Source organism: Accipiter gentilis, chromosome W (assembly GCF_929443795.1).
Source record: "Accipiter gentilis chromosome W, bAccGen1.1, whole genome shotgun sequence".
Lineage (NCBI taxonomy): Eukaryota > Metazoa > Chordata > Aves > Accipitriformes > Accipitridae > Astur > Astur gentilis.
The window spans coordinates 10,629,237-10,651,747 of NC_064918.1; the positions used below are offsets into that span (position 1 = coordinate 10,629,237).

The window sequence follows — 22,511 nt, forward strand, 5'->3', positions numbered from 1 at the left end:
TAATGATAACATACAGTGGCAGGGTTATATGGCAATTCACATCATACAATTTGATTCTGGCTATTCTCACCTAAAAACAAATCCCCTTGAGGCACACATTGGACTTCCCCATCACCCACCAAGTGCACCCAGGCCCTTGAGCAAAAGCAATCCCACGAATGGGTTTGCCTCTGCCTAAGGCAGGAGTAACCCAGACTGTCTTCCCTAATATCCCCTTCTACAGTACATAAAAGTTCTGCTTGGGCAGGGCCACCCCGATTGGCAGATCCTCTGGTGTTGACTAACCAGGTGGCTTTTGCTAAATGTGTATCCCAGTGTTTGAAGGTTCCACCCCCCATTGCTCTCAATGTAGTCTTTAACAGTCCATTGTATCACTCAATTTTCCCAGAGGATGGTGCATGATAGGGGATGTGATACACCCACTCAATGCCATGCTCTTTGGCCCAGGTGTCTATGAGGTTGTTATGGAAATGAGTCCCATTGTCTGACTCAATTCTTCTGGGGTGCCATGTTGCCACAAGACCTGCTTTTCAAGGCCCAAGATAGTGTTCCAGGTGGTGGCATGGGGCACAGAATATGTTTCCAGCCATCCGGTGGTTGCTTCCACCATTGTCAGCACATAGCGCTTGCCTTGGCGAGTTTGTGGGAGTGTGATATAGTCAATCTGCCAGGCTTCCCCAAATTTATATTTCAGCCATCGCCCTCCATACCACAGGGGCTTTAACCGCTTGGCTTGCTTAATTGCAGCACATGTTTCACATTCATGGATAACCTGTGCAATAGTATCCATGGTCAGGTCCACCCCTCGATCACAAGCCCATCTATATATTCCATCTCTTCCCTGATGCCCTGAGGGCTCACTGACCCATAACTAGCTCACACTTATGTTGCCAGTCCAGGTCCACCTGAGCCACTTCAATCTTGGCAGCCTGATCCACCTGTTCATTGTTTTGATGTTCTTCAGTGGCCTGACTCTTGGGTACATGAGCATCTACGTGACGTACTTTTACAACCAGATTCCCTAGCCAAGACGCAATATCTTGCCACAGTGTGGCAGCCCAAATGGGTTTACCCCTGCACTGCCAGTTGCTCTGCTTCCATTGCTGTAACCACCCCCACAGGGCATTTGCCACCATCCATGAGTCAGTATAGAGATAGAGCACTGGCCACTTTTCTCTTTCAGCAATGTCCAAGACTAGCTGGATGGCTTTCACCTCTGCAAACTGACTCGATTCATCTTCTCCTTCAGCAGTTTCTGCAACTTGTCGTGTAGGACTCCATACAGCAGCCTTCCAGCTCCGATGCTTTCCCACAATGCGACAGGACCCATCAGTGAACAGGGCATATTGCCTCTCATTTTCTGACAGTTTATTATACAGTGAGGCCTCTTCAACACGTGTCACCTCCTCCTCTGGCGACATTCCACAATCTTTGCCTTCTGGCCAGTTCATGATCACATCCACAATTCCTGGGTGACTGGGGTTTCCTGTGCGAGCCTGTTGTGTGATCAGTGTGACCCACTTAGTCCACATGGCATCAGTTGCATGATGTGTAGAGGAGACCCTCCCTTTGAACATCCAGCCCAGCACTGGCAGTCAGTGTGCTAAGAGGAACTGTGTTTCAGTACCAACCACTTCTGAGGCAGCTCGAATTCCTTCATATGCTGCCCATATCTCTTTTTCATTTGGAGCACAGCAAGCCTCGGATCCTCGATATCCTCAACTCCAAAACCCCAGTGGTTAGCCTCGGGTCTCCCCAGGTGTTTTCTGCCAAAGGCTCCAGGTAGGGCCATTCACCCTGGATGCAGTATAGAGCACATTTTTGACATCTTGTCCTACCCGGACTGGTCCAAGGGCTACTGCATGGACAATCTCCCGTTTAATTTGTTTGAAGGCTTGTTGTTGCTCAGGGCCCCATTTGAAATCATTCTTCATCTGGGTCACTTCATAGAGAGGGCTTACAATCAGACTGTAATTTGGAATATGCATTCTCCAGAAACCCACAGCACCTAAGAAAGCCTGTGTTTCCTTTTTATTAGTCGGTGCAGACATAGCTGCTATTTTGTTAATCACGTCCATTGGGATCTGACGACGTCCATCTTGCCATTTTATTCCTAAAAACTGAATCTCCTGTGCAGGTCCCTTGACCTTACTTTCTTTTATGGCAAAACCGGCTTTCAGAAGGATTTGGATTGTTTTCTTCCCTTTCTCAAAGACTTCTTCTGCCATGTTGCCCCACACGATGATGTCATCAATGCATTGCAGGTGCTCTGGAGCTTCACCTTTTTCCAGTGCAGTATGGATCAGTCTATGGCAAATGGTGGGGCTGTGTTTCCACCCCTGGGGCAATCGATTCCAAGTATACTGAACACCCCTCCAAGTAAAGGCAAATTGCAGACGACACTCTGCTGCCAGAGGGATTGAGAAAAATGCATTAGCAATGTCAATTGTGGCACACCACTTGGCTGCCTTTGAATCTAGTTTGTATTGAAGTTCTAGCATATCTGGAATGGCAGCATTCAGCGGTGGCGTAACTTCATTCAGGCCACGATAGTCTACTGTTAGTCTCCACTCCCCATTAGACTTTCACACTGGCCATATGGGACTATTAAAGGGTGAGCAAGTTTTGCTGATCAGTCCTTGGCTCTCCAGTCGACAAATCAACTTGTGAATGGGAAACAGGGAGTCTCGGTTGGTGCAATATTACTGCCGCCGGTGCACCGTTGTGGTAGCAATTCGCACTTGTTGTGGTACCAATTGGCACTTGTTGTTCTTCAACCCTCAGCAGCCCCACAAGTGAAGGGTCTTGAGAGAGACCAGGCAGGGTAGACAGCTGTTCACTTCCCTCCGTCTCCAAGGCAGCTATACCAAAAGCCCATCGATACCCCTTTGGGTCCTTAAAATACCCTCTCCTGAGATATAGTGTATGCCAAGGATACACAGAGCCTCTGGGCCAGTCACAATGGGGTGTTTCTGCCATTCATTCCCAGTTAGGCTTACTTCAGCCTCCAATACAGTTAACTCTTAGGATCCCCCTGTCACTCCAGAAATACAGATGGGTTCTGCCCCTTTATAACTTGATGGCATTAGAGTACACTGTGCAGCAGTGCCTACATTAGCCTTATACTCCTATTGGTCTAATGTGCCAGGCCATCGTATCCACATAGTCCAATAGACCCTGTTATCCTTTCCTCCCCCTGGCTGGAGGCAGGGCCCCTCTAATTCCGGTCAGAGTATCCAGTCCTCACTTCTCATAAAATTGGCTCAGAAGTCCCTTCAAGAGGATCAGAAATAAGATAGGCCCTTCTTCTACTCTGTTTGGAAGCTGGAGTGGCATTTTTCCTGGTAGAATCCCCTTTTGTGGTGGTTTTTCCTTGCAATTCATGTACCTGTGTATCTAGGACTGAGGTAGGTTTTCCATCCCATTTCCTCATGTCCTGTCTGTGGTCACATAGGTAAAACCACAGGGCACCTCGTGGTGTGTACCTTTTATATTCTCTGTCTTGGGCAGAAGAACGCTCACTCCTAATAGCTGAGACATTGGTCCTTACAGGTGAGCAGTGGGACATATCCTCTTAGATTTGCTGGACATCCTGGGACAGCTTCTCCACAGCCACAATGCAGGCTTGTAGGGAGGAGGAAAGAATTTCTTCGTATTGCCGGAGTTGGTGAGCCACTTCCTCCACTGTTGGTGCCTCTTCGTCTTTCCAGATCATTATTGCCAATGTGTTGGCATAGGACAATGGTGTGCTCCGTACAAACTTCTGCCACATGGGTCGTGTGCATTGGACTTCGTCTGGATCTTTGGGTAATTGTGGGTTGTCCGGGCCATAATAAATCGTCTCTAGCACAGCTAATTCCCTCAGATATTGGATACCTCTTTCCATGTTGGTCCACCTTCTTGATTGACATATAACATCTTCCTTAAAGGGGTACCTTTCCTTCACACTTGACAGGAGTCACCTCCAGAGGCTGAGGGCTTGTGCCCCTTTTCCAATTGCCTTGTCAATGCCACCTTCCCTGGCAAGCGATCCCAGCTGCTTGGCTTCCCTACCTTCTAATTCCAGGTTACTAGCCCCATTGTCCCAGCATCAGAGGAACCAGGTTATAATATGCTCCCCTATATGGAGGTTGAAATCTTTTTGCATATCCCGCAGCTCACTGAAGGATAGGGTTCGGGTGATTACCTCTGGTTCTGCCTCTTCCTCCTGTTCCCGTGATGACCCTGGTTCATCTTCATCCTTCACTAAGCGAACTGATTTTTTTGTATATTTCTTTTTCTGTATGGGGGCAACTGATACTGGTGCAGGTTGTTCCGCTGGTTCAGTTGCAGTATCGCTCGCCGGGTTTTGGATAACCGCAGTGTCTGTCGCCGATGTTTGGGTAGCAGCAGTGCCCATTGCCGGGACTGGAGGGGTCGTAGTGCCCATCGCCAAGGTTTGGGTAGCCACAGTGCTCGTACCAGGGCTGGAGGGGTTGCTGTGCTCTTCGCCAAGGTCTGGGTGGCCTCAGTGCTCGTCGACACGGCTAGAGGGGCCACGGCGCCATTCGCCGAGGTTTGGGTGACTGCAGTACTCATCATTTTGTTGTTAGATCCAGAGTCCTTCTCTTCCCTTTGAGGATACTGAGTGGTGTCAAACAGGGCTTGATAGGCATGGGCCAGGCCCCAGCACGTTGCAGTGATTTGTATCTCTCTGGAGCTGCCGGGGTGACAGCATACCTTTTCCAAATATTTTACTAGTTCTTCCAGATTCTGCACTTGTTCATGGGTGAATTTCCAAAACATTGGAGGTGCCCACTTTTCTAGGTACTTGCCCATACTACCCCACACACCCTGCCACTCTTAATTATCCAGCCTTGGGGCAGATCTCTGGATGATCTTCTTAAATAGTTGTTTAACCTTAAACAAGAGCTGAACCACATTCAGGAGCATGCTAATTCCTAGCAGTAGGGCTAGGTACCCCACCCATAGACTGGTTTTCCAAGGAGGAAAGGTAAATGGTGTAATTATTAATAGTTTCCCATAGATGGCTCCCGAAGTATAGAGGTAACGAGAATGCTGAGTGCAAATACTGGACTAATCCCACAAATGAAGACTTTATCATACCATAAACCAGTGTTATACAATACATCAAAGCAAAAACCTTAATCCACCTCCCACGGACGATAAGCAGCAGAAGAGGGACTACATACAGCAAGTGAGGTGATGCATAAGAGAACTTTAAAAACCAGAGCAACAAGTCTAAGAATACATAAGTCAGCATAATGACCAGCGACTATTAGACCAATATAATGAAAGCTTAGAACAAATTTGTTTTAACAAGCTCTGGTCAGGTTTGTCATTATCTCAGTCCTTCGTCCCCCACGTCGGGCACCAAAATGGACTGTCGTGGTTTAACCCCAGCCAGCAACTAAGCACCACACAGCCGCTCACTCACTCCCCCTCACCCAGTGGGATGGAGGAGAAAATCGGGAAAAGAAGTAAAACTCGTGGGTTGAGATAAGAACGGTTTAATAGAACAGAAAAGAAGAAACTAATAATCATAATTATAACACTAATAAAATGACAACAGTAGTAATAGAAGGATTGGAATGTACAAATGATGCGCAGTGCAATTGCTCACCACCCGCCGACCAACACCTAGCTAGTCCCCGAGCGGCGATTCCCCGCCCCCACTTCCCAGTTCCTATACTAGATGGCATGTCACATGGTATGGAATACCCTGTTGGCCAGTTTGGGTCAGGTGCCCTGGCTGTGTCCTGTGCCAACTTCTTGTGCCCCTCCAGCTTTCTCGCTGGCTGGGCATGAGTAGCTGAAAAATCCTTGACTTTAGTCTAAACACTTCTTAGCAACAACTGAAAACATCAGTGTTATCAACATTCTTCTCATACTGAACTCAAAACATAGCATTGTACCAGCTACTAGGAAGAGAATTAACTCTATCCCAGCTGAAACCAGGACAGATGACATTTAATAAAAATTAACTAATCTGTAGTTCATTTGTATACTTAAATTCATAAGATTTTTATAAAATGAAGTTGAAAACATTCAGTATGGCTCAGTGAGTGATTTGGTATGATTTCATTTGAAAATTAAAACAGCTCTTGTGAGACTTCAGAAATAAGGACCAGGGAAGCAGTTTACCTTGAAGATGCTACATTCTGTTGTTATTTTAAGCAAAAATTACTGTTGACTTGCTCCTGAGGAGTCTGCAATATAGGCTATTCTTAGCCTTTTTTAGTCAAAGCCCTTTGCTTTCTTCTATTTACTTTTCAAGGTTAAGTTCTCCATATATGACACCAGTTCTTGAATGCAGTTGCTCATTTTGAAAGCAGTTGCTCTTAAAATTGCTATGTAAATGGTTAAAGTGTTTAATTTTTCTAAATGCTGCTTCTTAGAACTTGGGAGTTGATTATATTTAACATGTAACCTGTTATGACCATAAATATAAAAGGCTGTTACCCTGGTTTCAAATTTTATTTGCGTGTTCAGTGTTACAAACAATTGTGCACAGTGTTCCTGCTTTGATTGCTAAGATTGCAATTTAGTAATTTTAGTAAAAGAGCATGAGTAAGTATGTATGGCCCTATCTGTATACTGAGTATAAATACTTTATTTATTGTATTGTAAGTACATGACATAAAACCTATTTCAAAGACTAGTCATGATAAGTTAACAAAGCCAGAGGTTGGAGGGAGGGAGATAATATGTTAGTATCTATAAACTGACACAGTTTAATTACAAGTTCTAATATTTAGTATAATTATACAGTGTTTTTCACTTTCATTGTTCAAATGGGAACTAATTTATTCTCATGACACCCCTCTAAAGCGCATAAGTAATACTTATCTCCACTTTATGAGTGGGGAAAGGGATTTGGTCTTGGTACCAAACTGCATTGCAGAAATTAAATTTAGGGCTGCCCATGTTCCTCTCCACAGCCAAACTGTCCATCTGCGGAAGCCTTGCAGTGCCTGTTTGGGGCCACGCTGCACCCCAAGTGAAGCTGCTGCCTTTGGGTTGACCCTTCAGATCTATCTGGTGTTGAGCCTGAGCCTTCTTGCCAGCTTCATTTCACAGCTCCTAAGGCAGCTCCCTCCTGCAGTCCTGTTGCTTGTTCAGATAGTTTCTTGTCTACTCACCTGGTCCCACGTCTTCAGAAGAAAAGTGGGAGTGTAGGAATTCTGTCTGTTTCTCAAGAGTGATGTGTGTGCTAGTGGGAGAGGAAGCAGACTAGATCAATCAGTGTTCACTTGACTGTAGGTGAATGTAGTGATCTTGAAAAGTCCCTGGTTGAGGTGTGGAGATGGTTGTGTCTCAACTGTAAAACCAGAGTGACATGGGCAGTGGGAGCTGAGGCTTCTCTGGCAGCACTGCCAGGAGACCCAGCTGCTGCCAGGGCTGCGAAGGGGGTTTGGACTTGTGCCTGATTGGACATGCCGTCTCTATGCCTTGTTAGTCCATGGCTATTGCTGAAGACTGTTAATGGTGTTGAAAGATCAGTGAATTACAACCGTAGCTGGTGCCAGTTACATGTATACTGGAATTTCTTTATACATCCCGATTAAAAATTTTGATCGTACTGAGTGTAGCTTATAATACGATCTTGTGAGGAAATATTGCTCTGAGTTGGAAGTATCTGTAGTACTGTGCTGAATAGCATCGTAGAGCTCAGACCCTCAGCTTGGTGTCTTCAGCTTTTATGGTCTTCTAACCCAGTGGCATGAAAATAACACTGGTGTAAGTATAGCAATGCTGAGCCCCTGGGGAAGGTATATTTGGGATTGCGCTGGGAGAAGAGGCCTTGGTGGGGGCAGTGCCGCTGGCATGGGGCAGTGAGTGCCCTTGTTCCTGTAAAGGAACCCTGTTTAAAGAATTTGCAGTATCTGTGTTGAAATTTAACCTTCTAGCACAAACTGACCGATGAGCTTTTGATAAAATGTAAACAGTTATGGAAGGAATTTTGTTTTTTCCCTAAATAGGGAAGCTTAGCTGAGGAATCTTAGGCTATTTTTAATATGACTTAAAAGTAACCATATCAAGACTGTTTAAAGATAAATCTCCATTGAAGTGAGGGATAAATATGTGTGTTTTGTATATTGGTGCTTTTATATAGTTCCTTTTCACAGGTCTTTTCTCTGTGTTTTAGAGCAATGAAATATTTAAACTATTTGCAAGGTGATACTGCAAACCTGGGTCTGTTCAACAGTTGCACTGCTTGTTCTTGTGCAGCCTGATTTCCATTTTTATATCATTCTTTGCAACTGAAGACTTATCAGCATGTGTTTCATGTAGCTGGCTGAATTGAAAGCCCCTTAAAACTAACATAGTAAAGATGGAAGCACTCATAGAAGAGGAAGTTTTTCATTCCTTGGGTTTTGTACTGTCTTGGGCTTGATTCCTGTCTTCTGAGACACTTATGGTTCCTGTGGAAGGCAGGAGAGTTCTTTTACATCTTCAAAGACACAATTTCTTATTAACCTCTCTCTCTCTCTCTATATGGACAGCAGTGCAGCGTTCACAGCTGTAGGCTCTGAAGTTGGAGGCAGTTTAGGAAGTTGCTGAGCTGGAAGACTTTTTTTGACTCTCTCAGCAACTAGTAAACAAGACATCCCTCTGACCCTTTAAATCTTCCAGTTGTATTTTCATTGAATAAAGATTCTAGCATTCCCTGCAACTGCTTAAAAGATTCAACTACATGGTAGAGCTGCAATTGTGAAATAAAGGCTTAAATCAATAGAATCAATGTTTCTATACATCTTTCAATTCCTAGCCACCTGAAGAGTTGTAGCTATCTTGGCTTTTCATGTTCTCGGGACTTCTTTGAACACAAGTTTTTACAAATCTGACCCTGTAACTTTCCTTCCCTGCCAGTATCCTTCTTTTAGTATTGGCTACAGAGGTAACATGATCTGGGATTTAAAAGTGATAGATTGTGTTATGCAATTCAATTTCTAACATCTTCTCAAAACCTAACAGAGATAGAGATTACACAGTTGTGACAAGCCCAAAATCAAAATGTCAAGTTAACGAGTCTTTGGCATGCTTAAAATACCTTACATCTGGTATGGTGATGCACTACTTTGAGTTGTTTCCATGACAGTCTCGATAAGTGCTTTTCAACCTTTTCAATTTGAATACCTTTTAAAAAAATATCCAGTGAAGGTGCAGGCTTCTTCAGAAATATATAGATTGTTAGATGGTGCAAGAACTTATTTTAGTTTTGTCAGCCTTTAGAAGAGGCCAAAAGTGGAAAATCACTGATCTCAACTGCAAAATTTCAGTTAGAGCAACCCATGGCCAAAGCACTGCCTGATATAAATCCAGTCACCTTAGTTGGCACTAGGCTAATTCAGGTAGAGATGCTCTGAATTGACTCTGTGCTGATGACATTGTCCATGTAAAAATGCTCCTTCAGAAGCACCATAGTCTTACACAGCTGTAACTCTTATATATGATGGAAATGCCTTTACTGCTTAAAGACTTTGGATTTGCTTGGAGATTTTTTTTTTTTTTTTTTTTACTCTTTGTTTAGCTTTGCAGAGCCATCACAGCTCAGAGGCACCGAGGTGATGATTTTCCTCATGTTAATCAGTAGCAGTGGTCACTAGCAGTCACTTATACCTGAGCAAGACTGCTGAAGGTACAAAAATTACACAGGTGTTTTAGGGAGAGTGGTTTTAATGTTGCAGTTGTTGAAATACTATGTAAAGTGTAATTTCCTTTGTAAAAGCATTCTAGAATAGTTGCTGAGATGGGAGGAAAAAACTCACCTTGATTTTAATGTTTTATTATAAAATACTGTTTATTTAAATACCTTTTCAGAGGCTGTCATTTTTAAGTGCTTAACACTACTAAGGAGAAATTTATGTCTGTTTTAAAGAACCTTTAGATTAAAGTCAAGATATCCAAAACAGGATAATAAACAAATCTAAAAACCTCTGCAGTACTCCTATCCCCTTGACCCACAAACCTCTCTTGTTTATATACAACATTCTATTGGGATTGTATGGCAAGGTTTTGGTAGCTGGGGGGTTACAGGGGTGGCTTCTATGAGAAGCTGCTAGAAGCTTCCCCTATGACCAACAGAGCCAATACCAGCTGACTCTAAGATGGACCCACTGCCGGCCAAGGCCGAGCCAATCAGCGATAGTAGTAGTGCCTCTCTGATAACATATTTAAGAGGGGAAAAAAGTTACAGCAGGCACAGAAACGGTAGAGAGAGGAGTAAGAACATGTAAGAGAAACAACCCTGCAGACATCAAGGTCAGTGAAGAAGGAGGGGGAGGAGATGCTCCAGGTGCCGGAGCAGAGATTCCCCTGCAGCCCATGGTGAAGCCCATGGTGAGGCAGGCTGTTCCCCTGCAGCCCATGGAGGTCCACAGTGCAGCAGATATCCACCTGCAGCCCGTGGAGGACCCCACGCTGGAGCAGGTGGATGCACCTGAAGGAGACTGTGACCCCGTGGGAAGCCCACGCTGGAGCAGGCTCCTGGCAAGACCTGTGGATCTGTGGAGAGAGGAGCCCATGGAGCAGGTTTTCTGGCAGGACTTGTGACCCCGTGGGGGATCCACGCTGGAGCAGTCTGTGCCTGAAGGACTGCAGCCTGTGGAAAGGACCCATGCTGGAGCAGTTTGTGAAGAACTGTAGCCCATGGGAAGGACCCACGTTGGGGAAGTTCATGGAGGACTGTCTCCTGTGGGAGGGACTTCACGCTGGAGCAGGGGAAGAGTGTGATGAGTCCTGCCCCTGAAGAGGAAGGAGCGGTAGAGACGTGTGATGAACTGACTGCAACCTCCATTCCCCGCCCCCCTAGGCTGCTGGGGTGGGGTAGGTAGAGAATCTGGGAGTGAAGTTGTGCCCGGGAAGAAGGGAGGGGTGGAGGGAAGGTGTTCTGAGATTTGGTTTTATTTCTCATTATCCTACTCTGGTTGATTGGCAATAAATTAAGTTAATTTTCCCCAAGTTGAGTCTGCTTTGCCCGTGACGATAATTGGTTGAGTGATCTCTCCCTGTCCTTTTCTCAACCCACAAGCCCTTTGTTATATTTTCTCTCCCCTGTCCAGCTGAGGAGGGGGAGTGATAGAATGGCTTTGGTGGGCACCTGGTGTCCAGCCAGGGTTAACCCACCGCAAACATAATGATTTCTCTTCTTGCTGTTTGCAGGTGCTCCTGACCCAACAGCAGGTGCTAGCATAGATGATGAAAACTGCTGGCATTTGGATGAGGAACAGGTCCAAGAACAGGTTAAACTCTTCCTCTCCCAGGGCGGATACCATGGATCAGGGAAGCAGCTCAATTTGCTTTTTGCAAAGGTATGTTGAGTACTCTAAACCTTCCCTCTTTTCTCTCAACCCACTCCCCCAGCTGGTCTGTACTTGTTCATGTCTTAGTCAAAGTCCTCTTGTTCTAAAACAAGACAAAGCCTTGGGAACATGATGGCAAGTTAATAATGCAATGGAACACAATCTGGTGTGTCTTGAGATCAGTTTAAGGATATGAAGTAACATTTCAACTGTCTGCAGTTTTGCTGTTCTCTTCCTTCCTACCCCCAAAATGTTGGAGAAACCTGTAGAAATGATGGTCTTGCAGCAGCTTGCATAATACACCTGTGGATTACTTGTGGAAGAAGTGTGTTTGCAGAATTGCAATGGGATACTGAAAGTAAAAATTGTTGTTAAAATTGGGAAGGCAGACTATTTTTTTCTACTTGAAAATTTCACATCAGATATATAAATTACATCTCTTATTTAACAGAGATGAAATGTTTAACACTGCAGCATATTGCCTGTACTGTGGTTTGGTTTGTTTTTTTCAAGTTTGTATTAAAAGACTCATTTCCTAGGTGCGAGAGATGCTAAAGATGAGAGATTCAAATGGAGCTCGCATGTTGACGTTGATAACAGAACAGTTCATGGCTGACCCTCGTCTGTCGCTTTGGAGACAACAAGGAACTGCAATGACTGACAAATATAGGCAGCTCTGGGATGAACTCGGTAAATGCATAGACTTCAAAATCATTTAGGTGTTCATGTGAATAATGAGGAAACATATTTGGGATGGAGAGAAATTTTACTTGGTACTAGGTAAAGCAGGTTAGAGTTTTCTGCAGGTTTGCTTGTTCAGTTAAGGTTGGGTGAAATTGAATTTCTGATCTACTATATGAGACAATTACAGTTGGAGGAGAAGCAGCATGGTATGAAATAAGTATGATTGCAAGAGGTTGTAAGTACCTGAGGATCTAAAAAGAATAAAGCATAAAGTGGAAATGTAGCTACACAACTGAGGGTAAGTATATAAGCCACTAGCACTAAACTGGAAAGGTGTATTGGGCTTGCATGGCAAGGTTTTGGTAGCGGGGGGGGGCTACAGGGGTGGATTCCATGACAAGCTGCTAGAAGCTTCCCCTATGTATGACAGAGCCAATACCAGCCGGCTCTAAGACAGACCCGCCACCGGCCAAGGCTGAGTCAATCAGTGACAGTGGTAGCACCTGTGATGGTCTGACAAATTATAGTCAGTGTGTCAAACATTTGTTAAAGAACTTTGGTGGAGAAGACAGCCTCTGTAAAAACGCTGGAGTTTTGTGAACAGGACAATGTGGCCGGAGGAGAGGGCCCCACAGAGGGTGGGACCATGCTTCTCCAAAGCCGCAATTCCTTATCTTAAGCGACCAGGAGAAGGAGCACAGCGTATGCACCTGGAAGAGGGGGCCCCACGGAGGATGGGACTGTGCTTCTATCTTAAGTGGTCATGCCAGCAGGGAAAGAGAGGCAACTCCCCAATGAACTCCCCCAAAGCTCACTGACCAATTCCAGAGAACCCCGGGAACGTGAACTGCGCATGTCGAGACCACCGACTAACACACTATAAAAGAAGGGAGAACGAGTTCTCAGTGTGCACTCTCAGGAACTGGATCTCTATGCTGGCTGGACCAATGCTGGACCAACAGAACCAGTATACATTTATACTGACTCCTATGCAGTGTTTAAAGGATGCACTGAATGGTTACCATTTTGGGAACAAAACCAATGGGAAGTAAACCAAGTGCCAGTGTGGCAGTGAGACAAATGGGAAGAAATACTGAATATCGCCAAGCAGAGATCTTTCTTGGTAGGCTGGGTTGCTGCACACCAGACAGGAGATAACCCGGCCCACCTCCTAAATAACCAAGTAGGTTCCTTAACACGTCTAGACAGTCTTGCCACCGATGGTGAAGCAGAGAAATGAGAACACCTTCTGGAGTGGCTGCATGTGAAGCGTGGCCATTTGTATTGGTTTTGTGTGGCAAGGTTTTGGTAGCGGGGCGGGTTTACAGGGGTGGCTTCTGTAAGAAGCTGCTGGAAGCTTCCCCTGTATTCAAGAGAGAGCCCATACCAACCGGCTCTAAGACGGACCCGCCGCCGGCCAAACAGTGATAGTGGTAATGCCTCTGTGATAACATTTTTAAGAAGGAAAAAAAAAGTTGGGACAGGGAGAAACAGCTGCTGGAGTGAGGAGTTAGAACATGTAAGAGAAACAAGCCTGTGGACACCAAGGTCAATGAAGAAGGAGGGGGAGGAGATGCTCCTGGCGCCGCAGTGAAGATTCCCCTGCAGCCTGAGGTGAAGACCCTGGTGAGGCAGGCTCTCCCTCTGCAGTCCGGGGAGGTCCACGGTGGAGCAGATATCCACCTGTAGCCCGTGGAGGACCCCACGCCGGAGCAGGTGGGTTCCCGAAGGAAGCTGTGACCCCGTGGGAACCCTGCGCTGGAGCAGGTTCCTGGCAGGACCTGTGGATCTGTGGAGAGAGGAGCCCACGTTGGAGCAGGTTTTCTGGCAGGACTTGTGACCCCGTGAGGGACCCACGCTGGAGCAGTGTGCTCCTGAAGGACTGCACACCATGGAAAGGACCCATGTTGGGGCAGTTCGTGAAGAACTGCAGCCCGTGGGAATGGCCCACGTTGGAGGAGTTCGTGGAGGACTGTCTCCCGTGGGTGGGACCCCACGCTGGAGCAGGGGAAGAGTGTGAGGAGCCCTCGTCCTGAGGAGGTGAAGCGGCAGAAAATAACGTGTGATGACCATAAACCCCATCCCTGTCCCCCTGTGCCTCTGGGGGGGCTTGGTGGTGAAATCCGGGAGTGAAGTTGTACCCGGGAAGAAGGGAGGGGTGGAGGGAAGGTGTTCTGAGTTTTTGTTTTATTTCTCATTACCTTGCTTTGGTTGATTTGTAATAAATTGAGTTAATTTTCCCAAATTGAGTCTGTTTTGCCCGTGATGGTAATTAGTGAATGATCTCTCCTGTCCTTATCTCGACCCACAAGCTTTTTTGTTATATTTTTCTCTCCCCTGTCCAGCTGAGGATGGGGGAGTGATAGAACGGCTTTGGTGGGTACCTGGTGTTCAGCCAGGGTCAACCCATCACACCATTCAGGGAGTAAAGACCTGTACAAAGAGGCTATTAGTAGAGGATGGGCCGTTACATGAGAATTATGTAACACTGTTATTTCTGCATGTGGTCAATGTCGAGTTCGTTTGGAAAAATATAACCCTTTAAAAGAGCAACCCCTACATTTAAGGACAAACAAAGGTTTATGGCAAACGTGGCAAATTGACTATATTGGCCCCTTTAGGCTATCAGAGGGAAAACAATATGTGTTAGTAGGAGTAGAGGTGGTATCAGGACTAACACAAGCTGAAGCTGTATCCAGAGCAACAGGAGAAAATACAGTGAAAAGTCTTAAAGTATGGTTTAGCTGCTTATCCAAGCCTCAGTCAATTCAATCTGATAATAGGAGCCATTTCACTGCTGGAGTGGTGCAAGAATGGGCTAAGGATGAGGAAATCCAGTGGGTTTTTCACACCCCTTATTACCCTCAAGCTAATGGTATTGTGGAGAGAACGAACGGACTTCTAAAACGAGCTCTGAGGCCCCATGACGCAGGGTGGGCCTCGCGAGTACCAGAAGCAGTATACCAAATCAATAGCTGGTGGGCAGCAAATGGCTGCCCCCGACTCCTAGCATTCTGTCCCACAGCTCCTTCTATTGTTCCAGGGACGAAAGGTGGCAAAGACCCTGCGCACTTGCTCCACTATGCTGGACAACCAGTATTAGTGGAACTACCCACTGTGGGGCAAGTGCCCCTAACCCTAAAGATGCCCCTTAACCTTTATGTCTGGGTAGCCACAGACGCCTGTGGGAAGGAGCATCGTATCAATACCCGATGGATTGTCCCATCCTTCTAAGTGGACCTTCATGTCCTGAATTAAAGCTGCTCCGATGTTAAATGGCTGATGGGAATATGTTTTTTCTGTATCCCACTAGCTGGATTCTAACAAACATATCAGTTAAGATGCACAATATAAGCCCAACCCTCTGCTATAGTACTAAGACCATAGCTGCTTGGTTGCTTGCTTATGTCTTTGTTACTTTTGTATTTCTGACTAGTGATGCTGTGTTGACTTCTCAGGATTCCTGAGTTGGGGGGAGGACATAGGGAGCTTGGCAGCAGACCACGTTGGAGTTCTTGCAGCGGCACCTATGCCACGTAATAGCAAGAGGTCGCTTTTTTACCTGGTTAGGATGTGGTTCCTTCGCCACAAAGTTCAGGCAATGTTCCGTTGATGCCACACGGGAGCAAGAGGTCACTATAAACTTATTAGCCTTTTATGCACAATGAGCACGTTCTGCTGATCTATGGATGCTTTAATCAGAGCAATTCCAGTCAAGAGAGCTTGAAGTTTAAGGCTAGTTTGTATGCATCTATAATAAGTAACACATCCTGCACATGGCCTGCATGAGGTTGTTTTACAGAAGCTGCATGAGCGCCTTGGAGGGTGCACCTCAGCCTCTCGGATGGATCCCAACCACTAGCAGCACTGCTTGACATCTCCAATCCCATCCCTCTAATCATTGTGTATTTTTTTATATATTTTGCAGGTTATCAGAAGCCCACGGCAGGACTTATGTTTTCACTTGATGAGTGGGCCATTATCTATATTGTTTGTTTGATTTTGGTTGTGATATTTTTATCATACAACAGGGAAAGATGGTTTGGAACTCCTTCCTCCTTGCCTTTCTTGCCTTTGGTGCATCTGGACAAGGGGAAAGGACCTCCCAATTTAGCTTGGGAAGTGATACAAGAATTCATACATGTCTGGAATAGAACAGATCAGGGGATCTGTATTCAGATTCCTACTTCTGCCGAGCAGGGGATTAGATTCAGTTTGATACCCATGAAGCTCAATATTGGAAAACATAATATGACCAATGGCATTATAGGGTTAGTAGATGCTCCGTTTGAGTATCAGTATCAAAGTGATTATACCTCTTCTGGCAGATGGTGGCGAGATGAAGCAGCCTTCTATGAGATCCCTCAGGACACAGGGTGGCCTGACTTAATAAACAAAACTTGTAAGCGATGGAGATTGGAGGTCAGTCGCGAAATTGGTGTTAGTCATAGCCCACCGTGTCCTCCAGGATTCGAGGAAGCCTATTCCAGATGATTCCCACCTTCTCCATCCTGGTGGAAAATAACAGGCTGCCCTTCCTATCACAATATATCTTGTAATCTAGTGCCCTTTTGGCCTGCTTCCCCGGAAATTACCCCTTTTGAATTACAGTATAATGTAAAATGGGATTCGGCTTGGTGTGTTCACATACCTGACAGGAAGGGACAATATCTTTTAATGAATAGCGCCCACACTGCTTAGGGATGGTCAGTGAAACACATGTTAAAAAAACCAACCTCTTCACTTATTAAAGAAAGAATTCGTGGGCACGCCCAACCCCAATGATGCCCATTTGTTAAACTGTACCCACATTATAGATTGTACCACAGGTGCTAGCAATCCCATTGAAACATGGATCAATTTGGAAGTTAGAACCTTAATTCGAGATATGTGCACCTGTTGGGGATATCCTAATTTTGGATACCGAAACCGGGATAACCAATGTAATCAGATCACCAATAATGTTAATACCTGGCTAAAATGTGGAATTCCCATTAACCACTTCCCAAGACATAAGGTGGGGGAAGATAATCAAATACCCCGAGGAGATGCAGCTACTTGTCAAAATGCTTTGTATGCTGCCCCCGAGGGGACTGTCTGGGGGTGCTCAGATGGGAAAATGTACTCGCACTTGAATGTTATCGAACAGGCTGGATTGCGGTGTGGTTTGGGAATTCCTACTATGTGCCCCAGGCAAATCTTTGAAAATACCATACCACCTATTCAAAGGAAAAAATGAGAACTTGATGACCCAAGTAGCACCCAGAAGTGGATTCAAAGCATTCTAAAACCTGATTATTATTATACCTGGGGACAGAAGGTATCATTAGAGGTAGAAGCATTCTTTGCGCCATCCGGGTTTATTGTTCGGCACCAATGGGTGCTAGAAAATCTAACTTGGCAAGTGCATGTATTAAGTAATTGGACTCGATATGCCTTTGGAGAACTAAATCTGCAAGTGCAACAAGTATCAAAAATGGCATTACAGAATCGTTTAGCCTTAGATATATTATTGTTAAAAGAACAAGGTGTGTGTGGTATGTTAACCTTGACTGAATCCCAATGTTGTATTACCATTCATAATGCCATGACCTCCATTGAAGAAGCCTGGGCAAAGATGAAAGAGATTGCTGATCAAACAGCTGAATTATTTCAATCAGTGCAGTCAAAAGACTGGTTTGATGGTTGGAGTCCAAACTCATGGCTATATTCCATTTTGGGGTCTTTGGGACTGAGGGGATGGGGAAAATGGCTTGTAAATACTGGACTTATGATATTAATTGGATTTATAAGTTTAATAGCAGGCCTTGCCATAGTAAGATGTATGATTAGCCGCTTACTATCCTCAGCTGTCCCTCTCTCTCTTCTCCTACTATCTGCTGTATTAAAATCACCACAGACGAAGATGATATGAACAAGAAACAAAGTCCAGCGAATGAGCCACGGGGTGGTGTGATGGTCTGACAAATTATAGTCAATGTCTCAAACATTCATTAAAAACTTTGGTGGAGAAGACAGCCTCTGTAAAAACGCTGGAGTTTTTTGAATAGAACAGTGTGGCCGGAGGAGAGGGCCCCACAGAGGGTGGGACCATGCTTCTCCAAAGCCGCAATTCCTTATCTTAAGCGACCAGGAGAAGGAGCACAGCGTATGCACCTGGAAGAGGGGGCCCCACGGAGGATGGGACTGTGCTTCTATCTTAAGTGGTCATGCCAGCAGGGAAAGAGAGGCAACTCCCCAATGAACTCCCCCAAAGCTCACTGACCGATTCCAGAGAACCCCGGGAACGTGAACTGCGCATGTCGAGACCACCGACTAACACACTATAAAAGAAGGGAGAACGAGTTCTCAGTGCGCACCCTCAGGAACTGGATCTCTATGCTGGCTGGACCAATGCTGGACCCAGGACTGGTGAAACCCTTTTCTTCCTTCTTTCTTTCCTTCTTTCCTTCTTTCTTTCTCTCTCTTTCTCTCTCTCTCCCCCCCCCTCTTTTTCTTCTCTCTTTTTCATAGTCCATACAGCTCATCCTTTTAAATATAAACTGTTGACCAAGTCTGAGATGGATCCAGCCGCCCCTGGGCTCCTCTTTGAGAAGGAGTCCAGAAAGCAAGGGGGTCTGCTCTGAACCTCATGACTCAATGGGAGGGCTCTCCTTCTGACAGTTTCATGTTCCTTTTTCCACTTCTTTTTCTACACCTCCCTTCTCTTTTCAAACAGCGGCTTAATGACATGATGCAAGGTTCATATTGATAAGTTCACTTGTACTTGGGCAAGGTTAGCTAGGTTGAATAAATGTTGATTGTTGTTTGAACTCCCCTGGTGTCATTTCACCTTAATTCTGACAAAGGAAATCCACGAACCTGAGTCGCTCCAATTTTGGGATGCTACAGCGCCTCTGGGATAACATGTTTCAGAAGGGAAAAAAAAGTTGCTGGGGCACAGAAACTGTAGCCAGAAGGGAGGAGTGAGAACATGTAAGATAAACAATTCTGCAGCCGCCGACGTCAGTGAAGAAGGAGGGGGAGGTAGGTGCTCCAGGCACCAGAGCAGAGATTCCCCTGCAGCCCGTGGTGAAGACCCTGGTGAGGCAGGTTCTCCCCCTGCAGCCCATGGAGGTCCACAGTGGAGCAGATATCCACCTGCAGCCCATGGAGGACCCCACACCAGAGCAGGTGAATGTACCCTGAATGAGGCTGTGACCCTGTGGGAAGCCCGTGCTGGAGCAGGCTCCTGGCAGGACCTGTGGATCTGTGGAGAGAGGAGCCCATGGAGCAGTTTTTTTGGCAGGACTTGTGATCCCACAGGGGACGCATGCTGGAGCAGTGTGCTCCTGAAGGACTGCAGGCCGTGGAAGGAACCCATGCTTGAGCAGTTTGTGAAGAACTGCAGCCCATGGGAAGGACCCATGCTGGAGAAGTTCGTGGAGGACTGTCTCCCATGGGAGGGACCCCATGCTGGAGCAGAGGAAGAGTGTGATGAGTCCTGCCCCTGAAGAGGAAGGAGCGGCAGAGACAACGTGTGATGAACTGGTCGTAACCCCCATTCCCTCTCCCCCTGCACGGGGTAGGTAGAGAATCCAGGAGTGAAGCTGTGCCCGGGAAGAAGGGAGGGGTGGAGGGAAGGTGTTTTAAAATTTGGTTTTATTTCTCATTACCCTCCTCTGGTTTGATGGGCTATAAATTAAGTTAATTTTCCCCAAGTTGAGTCTGCTTTGCCCATGATGGTAATTAGTGAGTGATCTCTCCCTGTCCTTATCTCAACCCACAAGCCTTTTCTTATATTTCCTCTCCCCTGTCCAGCTGAGGAGGGGGAGTGATAGAGCGGCTTTGGTGGGCACCTGGCGTCCAGCCAGAGTCAACCTACCACAAAAGGTTAAGGAAGAAATCGATTCACAACTAGAGAGACATAGAAGGCAAAATAGAAGATTCATTAAGAGTATGAGAAGATAGCAAAAAAGGAAAGCAGAAGTCTACTACTGAGGAGGAAAGAAGATCAAATAAGAGGGCTATAACAATTAACACTGCTTTATAGGAAAGGTCAGTTGTGACCAGATATGTGACTTGTACAACGGAGAAAGTAACACAGGCTGAAATCGGAAAGGAATATTTAAACTGGTAAAATCTGAAGACACTTGCTCTAAAGTGTTCCAGAAACTTGCTGACAGAGTTTTGAACTGCTGCTTCAGAAGTTCTCAAAATCTGTAGGAATTTGTGATAGGGAGGGGAAATTAAAAACAACTTTAAGGTAAATGTCACCAATATTTTAAAAGTGGGTAGGTGAGTGGAAAGAATAATATTAAGTAACCATCAGCATTGCTTTCCTAGATGTAAGGTACTGGAACAAACTACTAACTAGTTGGTATGTAAGCATATAGAAGATAAAAGAGATAAAAGACAACCTAAATTATTTAAAATACAGTGGTAAATCGAATTTGTTTCTCTAAAAGAGAATTCAGTGAGTGTATGAGTGAAGGAATTGTCTATATCTTAGCTGTAGTAAGGTTTTGGATGCTGTTTTGGAGGCTTTCTCAAAGCAAGTTGAAGACACACAGCCTAAATGGAATTGCCTTGTGATTCATGGAACTTGGAGTAGTTACCTGTGCTCTCAATCTGGAAAGCCACTTCAAGTCTAGACTTCCAGGAGTCTGTCTTGAGATGTGTTCTGGTCAATATTGCTATTCCTGACTTATGTGGCATGGAATATTAAAATAAATATATATATTGTTTTTAAAAATCCAACAAAACAAGACAAAACAAAAAAACCCAAAATACCGCAACCAAAAAACAACCCAAAACTTACTGATGACACTCCTTGTGACAATATGTAAACACTGCGGAGAACAAAGCCAAAATCCATAATGCTCTTGGTACATTTTAAAGGACCAAAATCAAGCTAAATGAAATTAAATCCAAGCAAGAATGACATACTTCATTTAGAAAGGACAAGTCAAAAGCAAAAATTATGTTTTCCACTGTTAAATGTTAAAGATGACCATGATTGATTGCATGTTGTCTGACGGGGCTAAGACTGGATATAACCTGTTTAGCATAAATTATGTTCATTCTAAATGAATCATTAGGCTAATAAAGCACTAGCTGTCTATAGTTGATATTATAGACTTCTGTGGTGGAAAGCCTTAATATCAGAGCAGGCAAAGCTCTGTCAGAGAGTATAGATATAAGTATTTTGCCTTCAGGTATACCAACCCTCTTGGTATGTTATTTTTTTGATGCCTTGGCTTGTTGGGGAATAATGCTTTTTGCCAAGCTGGACATGTATACAGCAAAATTGTATCCCACCATACTGAAAACTAGAAGGTCTCATGCTTTGTCGCTTATGTGGTTTGAGCTGGTAGGTGGCAGGAGAGGCAGAAATATGTTCTCCATCTGTTATCTGTAGCAGTCTTACCACATGCTGCCAATAAACCTAAACGGTTTTGTTGAATTTTCTTAGCGGCTCCTCTTCTTATTTAATCAGTTCCATATTGTTGTGCTTTAACCCCAGACCGTAACTAAGCACCACGCAGCCACTCACTCACTCCCCCCCACCCAGTGGGATGGGGGAGAGAATCGGGGGGGAAATAAAAGGTAAAACTCATGGGTTGAGATAAGAACAGTTTAAAAGAACAGAAAGGAAGAAACTAATAATGATAATAATAACAATAATAAAATGACAATAATAATAAAAGGATTGGAATATACAAAACAAGTGATGCAAAATGCAATTGCTCACCACTCGCCAACTGATGCCCAATTAGTTCCCAAGCAGGGATCCCTCCCAGCCCCACTCCCCCCAGTTTAGATACTAGGCATGATGTCACATGGTATGGAATACCCCATTGGCCAGTTTGGATCAGCTGCCCTGACTGTGTCCCCTCCCAACTTCTTGTGCCCCTCCAGCCTTCTTGCTGGCTGGGCATCAGAAGCTGAAAAATCCTTGACTTAGTCTAAACACTACTTAGCAACAACTGAAAACATCAATGTTATCAACATTCTTCTCATACTGAACCCAGAACATAGCACTATACCAGCTACTAGAAAGAAAATTAGCTCTATCCCAGCCAAACCCAGGACACATATTAATGTCATCTTGACAGCACCTATCTGAAGGTGGAATCTCTCTGCCTGCAGCATTAAATAAGCAATATTTTAGATTAATCGAATTGATTAGTTTACCTCTGTTTAATCAGAATTGTAGTTGCCACTCCCAAAAAGCCACAGTGCAACATCCAGCCTCACCACTACCTCGGCTGCTGTATTTGCAATCTGAGGTAGGCCCTGTTTTTTCAGTCCTGAACTGCTCTGCTTCCTCTCTCAAAATATGTTGATCGTGTACCACAGTTTCAATTGAAAATACATTTCAATCACTTCAGGTGTGCAGTAGGCTAAGGGTAGAACTTAATTTGGTTCTTCCACCTCCAGCTTGTGTTTATGTTGGTAACCTGTCCATTTCTTCCCCACACCAGTAGGATTCCTTCCACTCGTGCTTAGCAAGTTCTCTGAAAATTTCTGTTAATTGGA

The 22,511-nt window shown here is 45.0% G+C and overlaps 3 protein-coding genes across 6 annotated transcripts in view; 1 reads left to right on the forward strand and 2 right to left on the reverse strand.

Annotated features, from left to right (window-relative positions):
* The window catches only part of LOC126035240 (uncharacterized), a 375,847-nt gene that overhangs the window by 215,773 nt on the left and 137,563 nt on the right, over positions 1 to 22,511 (reverse strand). The window lies entirely within an intron of this gene.
* Positions 1 to 22,511, forward strand: part of LOC126035241 (zinc finger SWIM domain-containing protein 6-like) — a 185,916-nt gene that overhangs the window by 122,593 nt on the left and 40,812 nt on the right. For all 3 annotated transcript variants that reach the window (XM_049793521.1, XM_049793522.1, XM_049793523.1), the window contains exons 3-4: positions 11,167 to 11,315; positions 11,846 to 11,996. In XM_049793521.1, the coding sequence (XP_049649478.1) occupies positions 11,167 to 11,315; positions 11,846 to 11,996 (300 nt within the window). The remainder of the gene's footprint in view (positions 1 to 11,166; positions 11,316 to 11,845; positions 11,997 to 22,511) is intronic.
* The window catches only part of LOC126035330 (uncharacterized), a 59,134-nt gene continuing 48,661 nt past the window's right edge, over positions 12,039 to 22,511 (reverse strand). For both annotated transcript variants that reach the window (XM_049793841.1, XM_049793842.1), the window contains exon 2: positions 12,039 to 14,679. In XM_049793841.1, the coding sequence (XP_049649798.1) occupies positions 12,978 to 14,072 (1,095 nt within the window). In that variant the 5' untranslated portion in view covers positions 14,073 to 14,679 and the 3' untranslated portion in view covers positions 12,039 to 12,977. The remainder of the gene's footprint in view (positions 14,680 to 22,511) is intronic.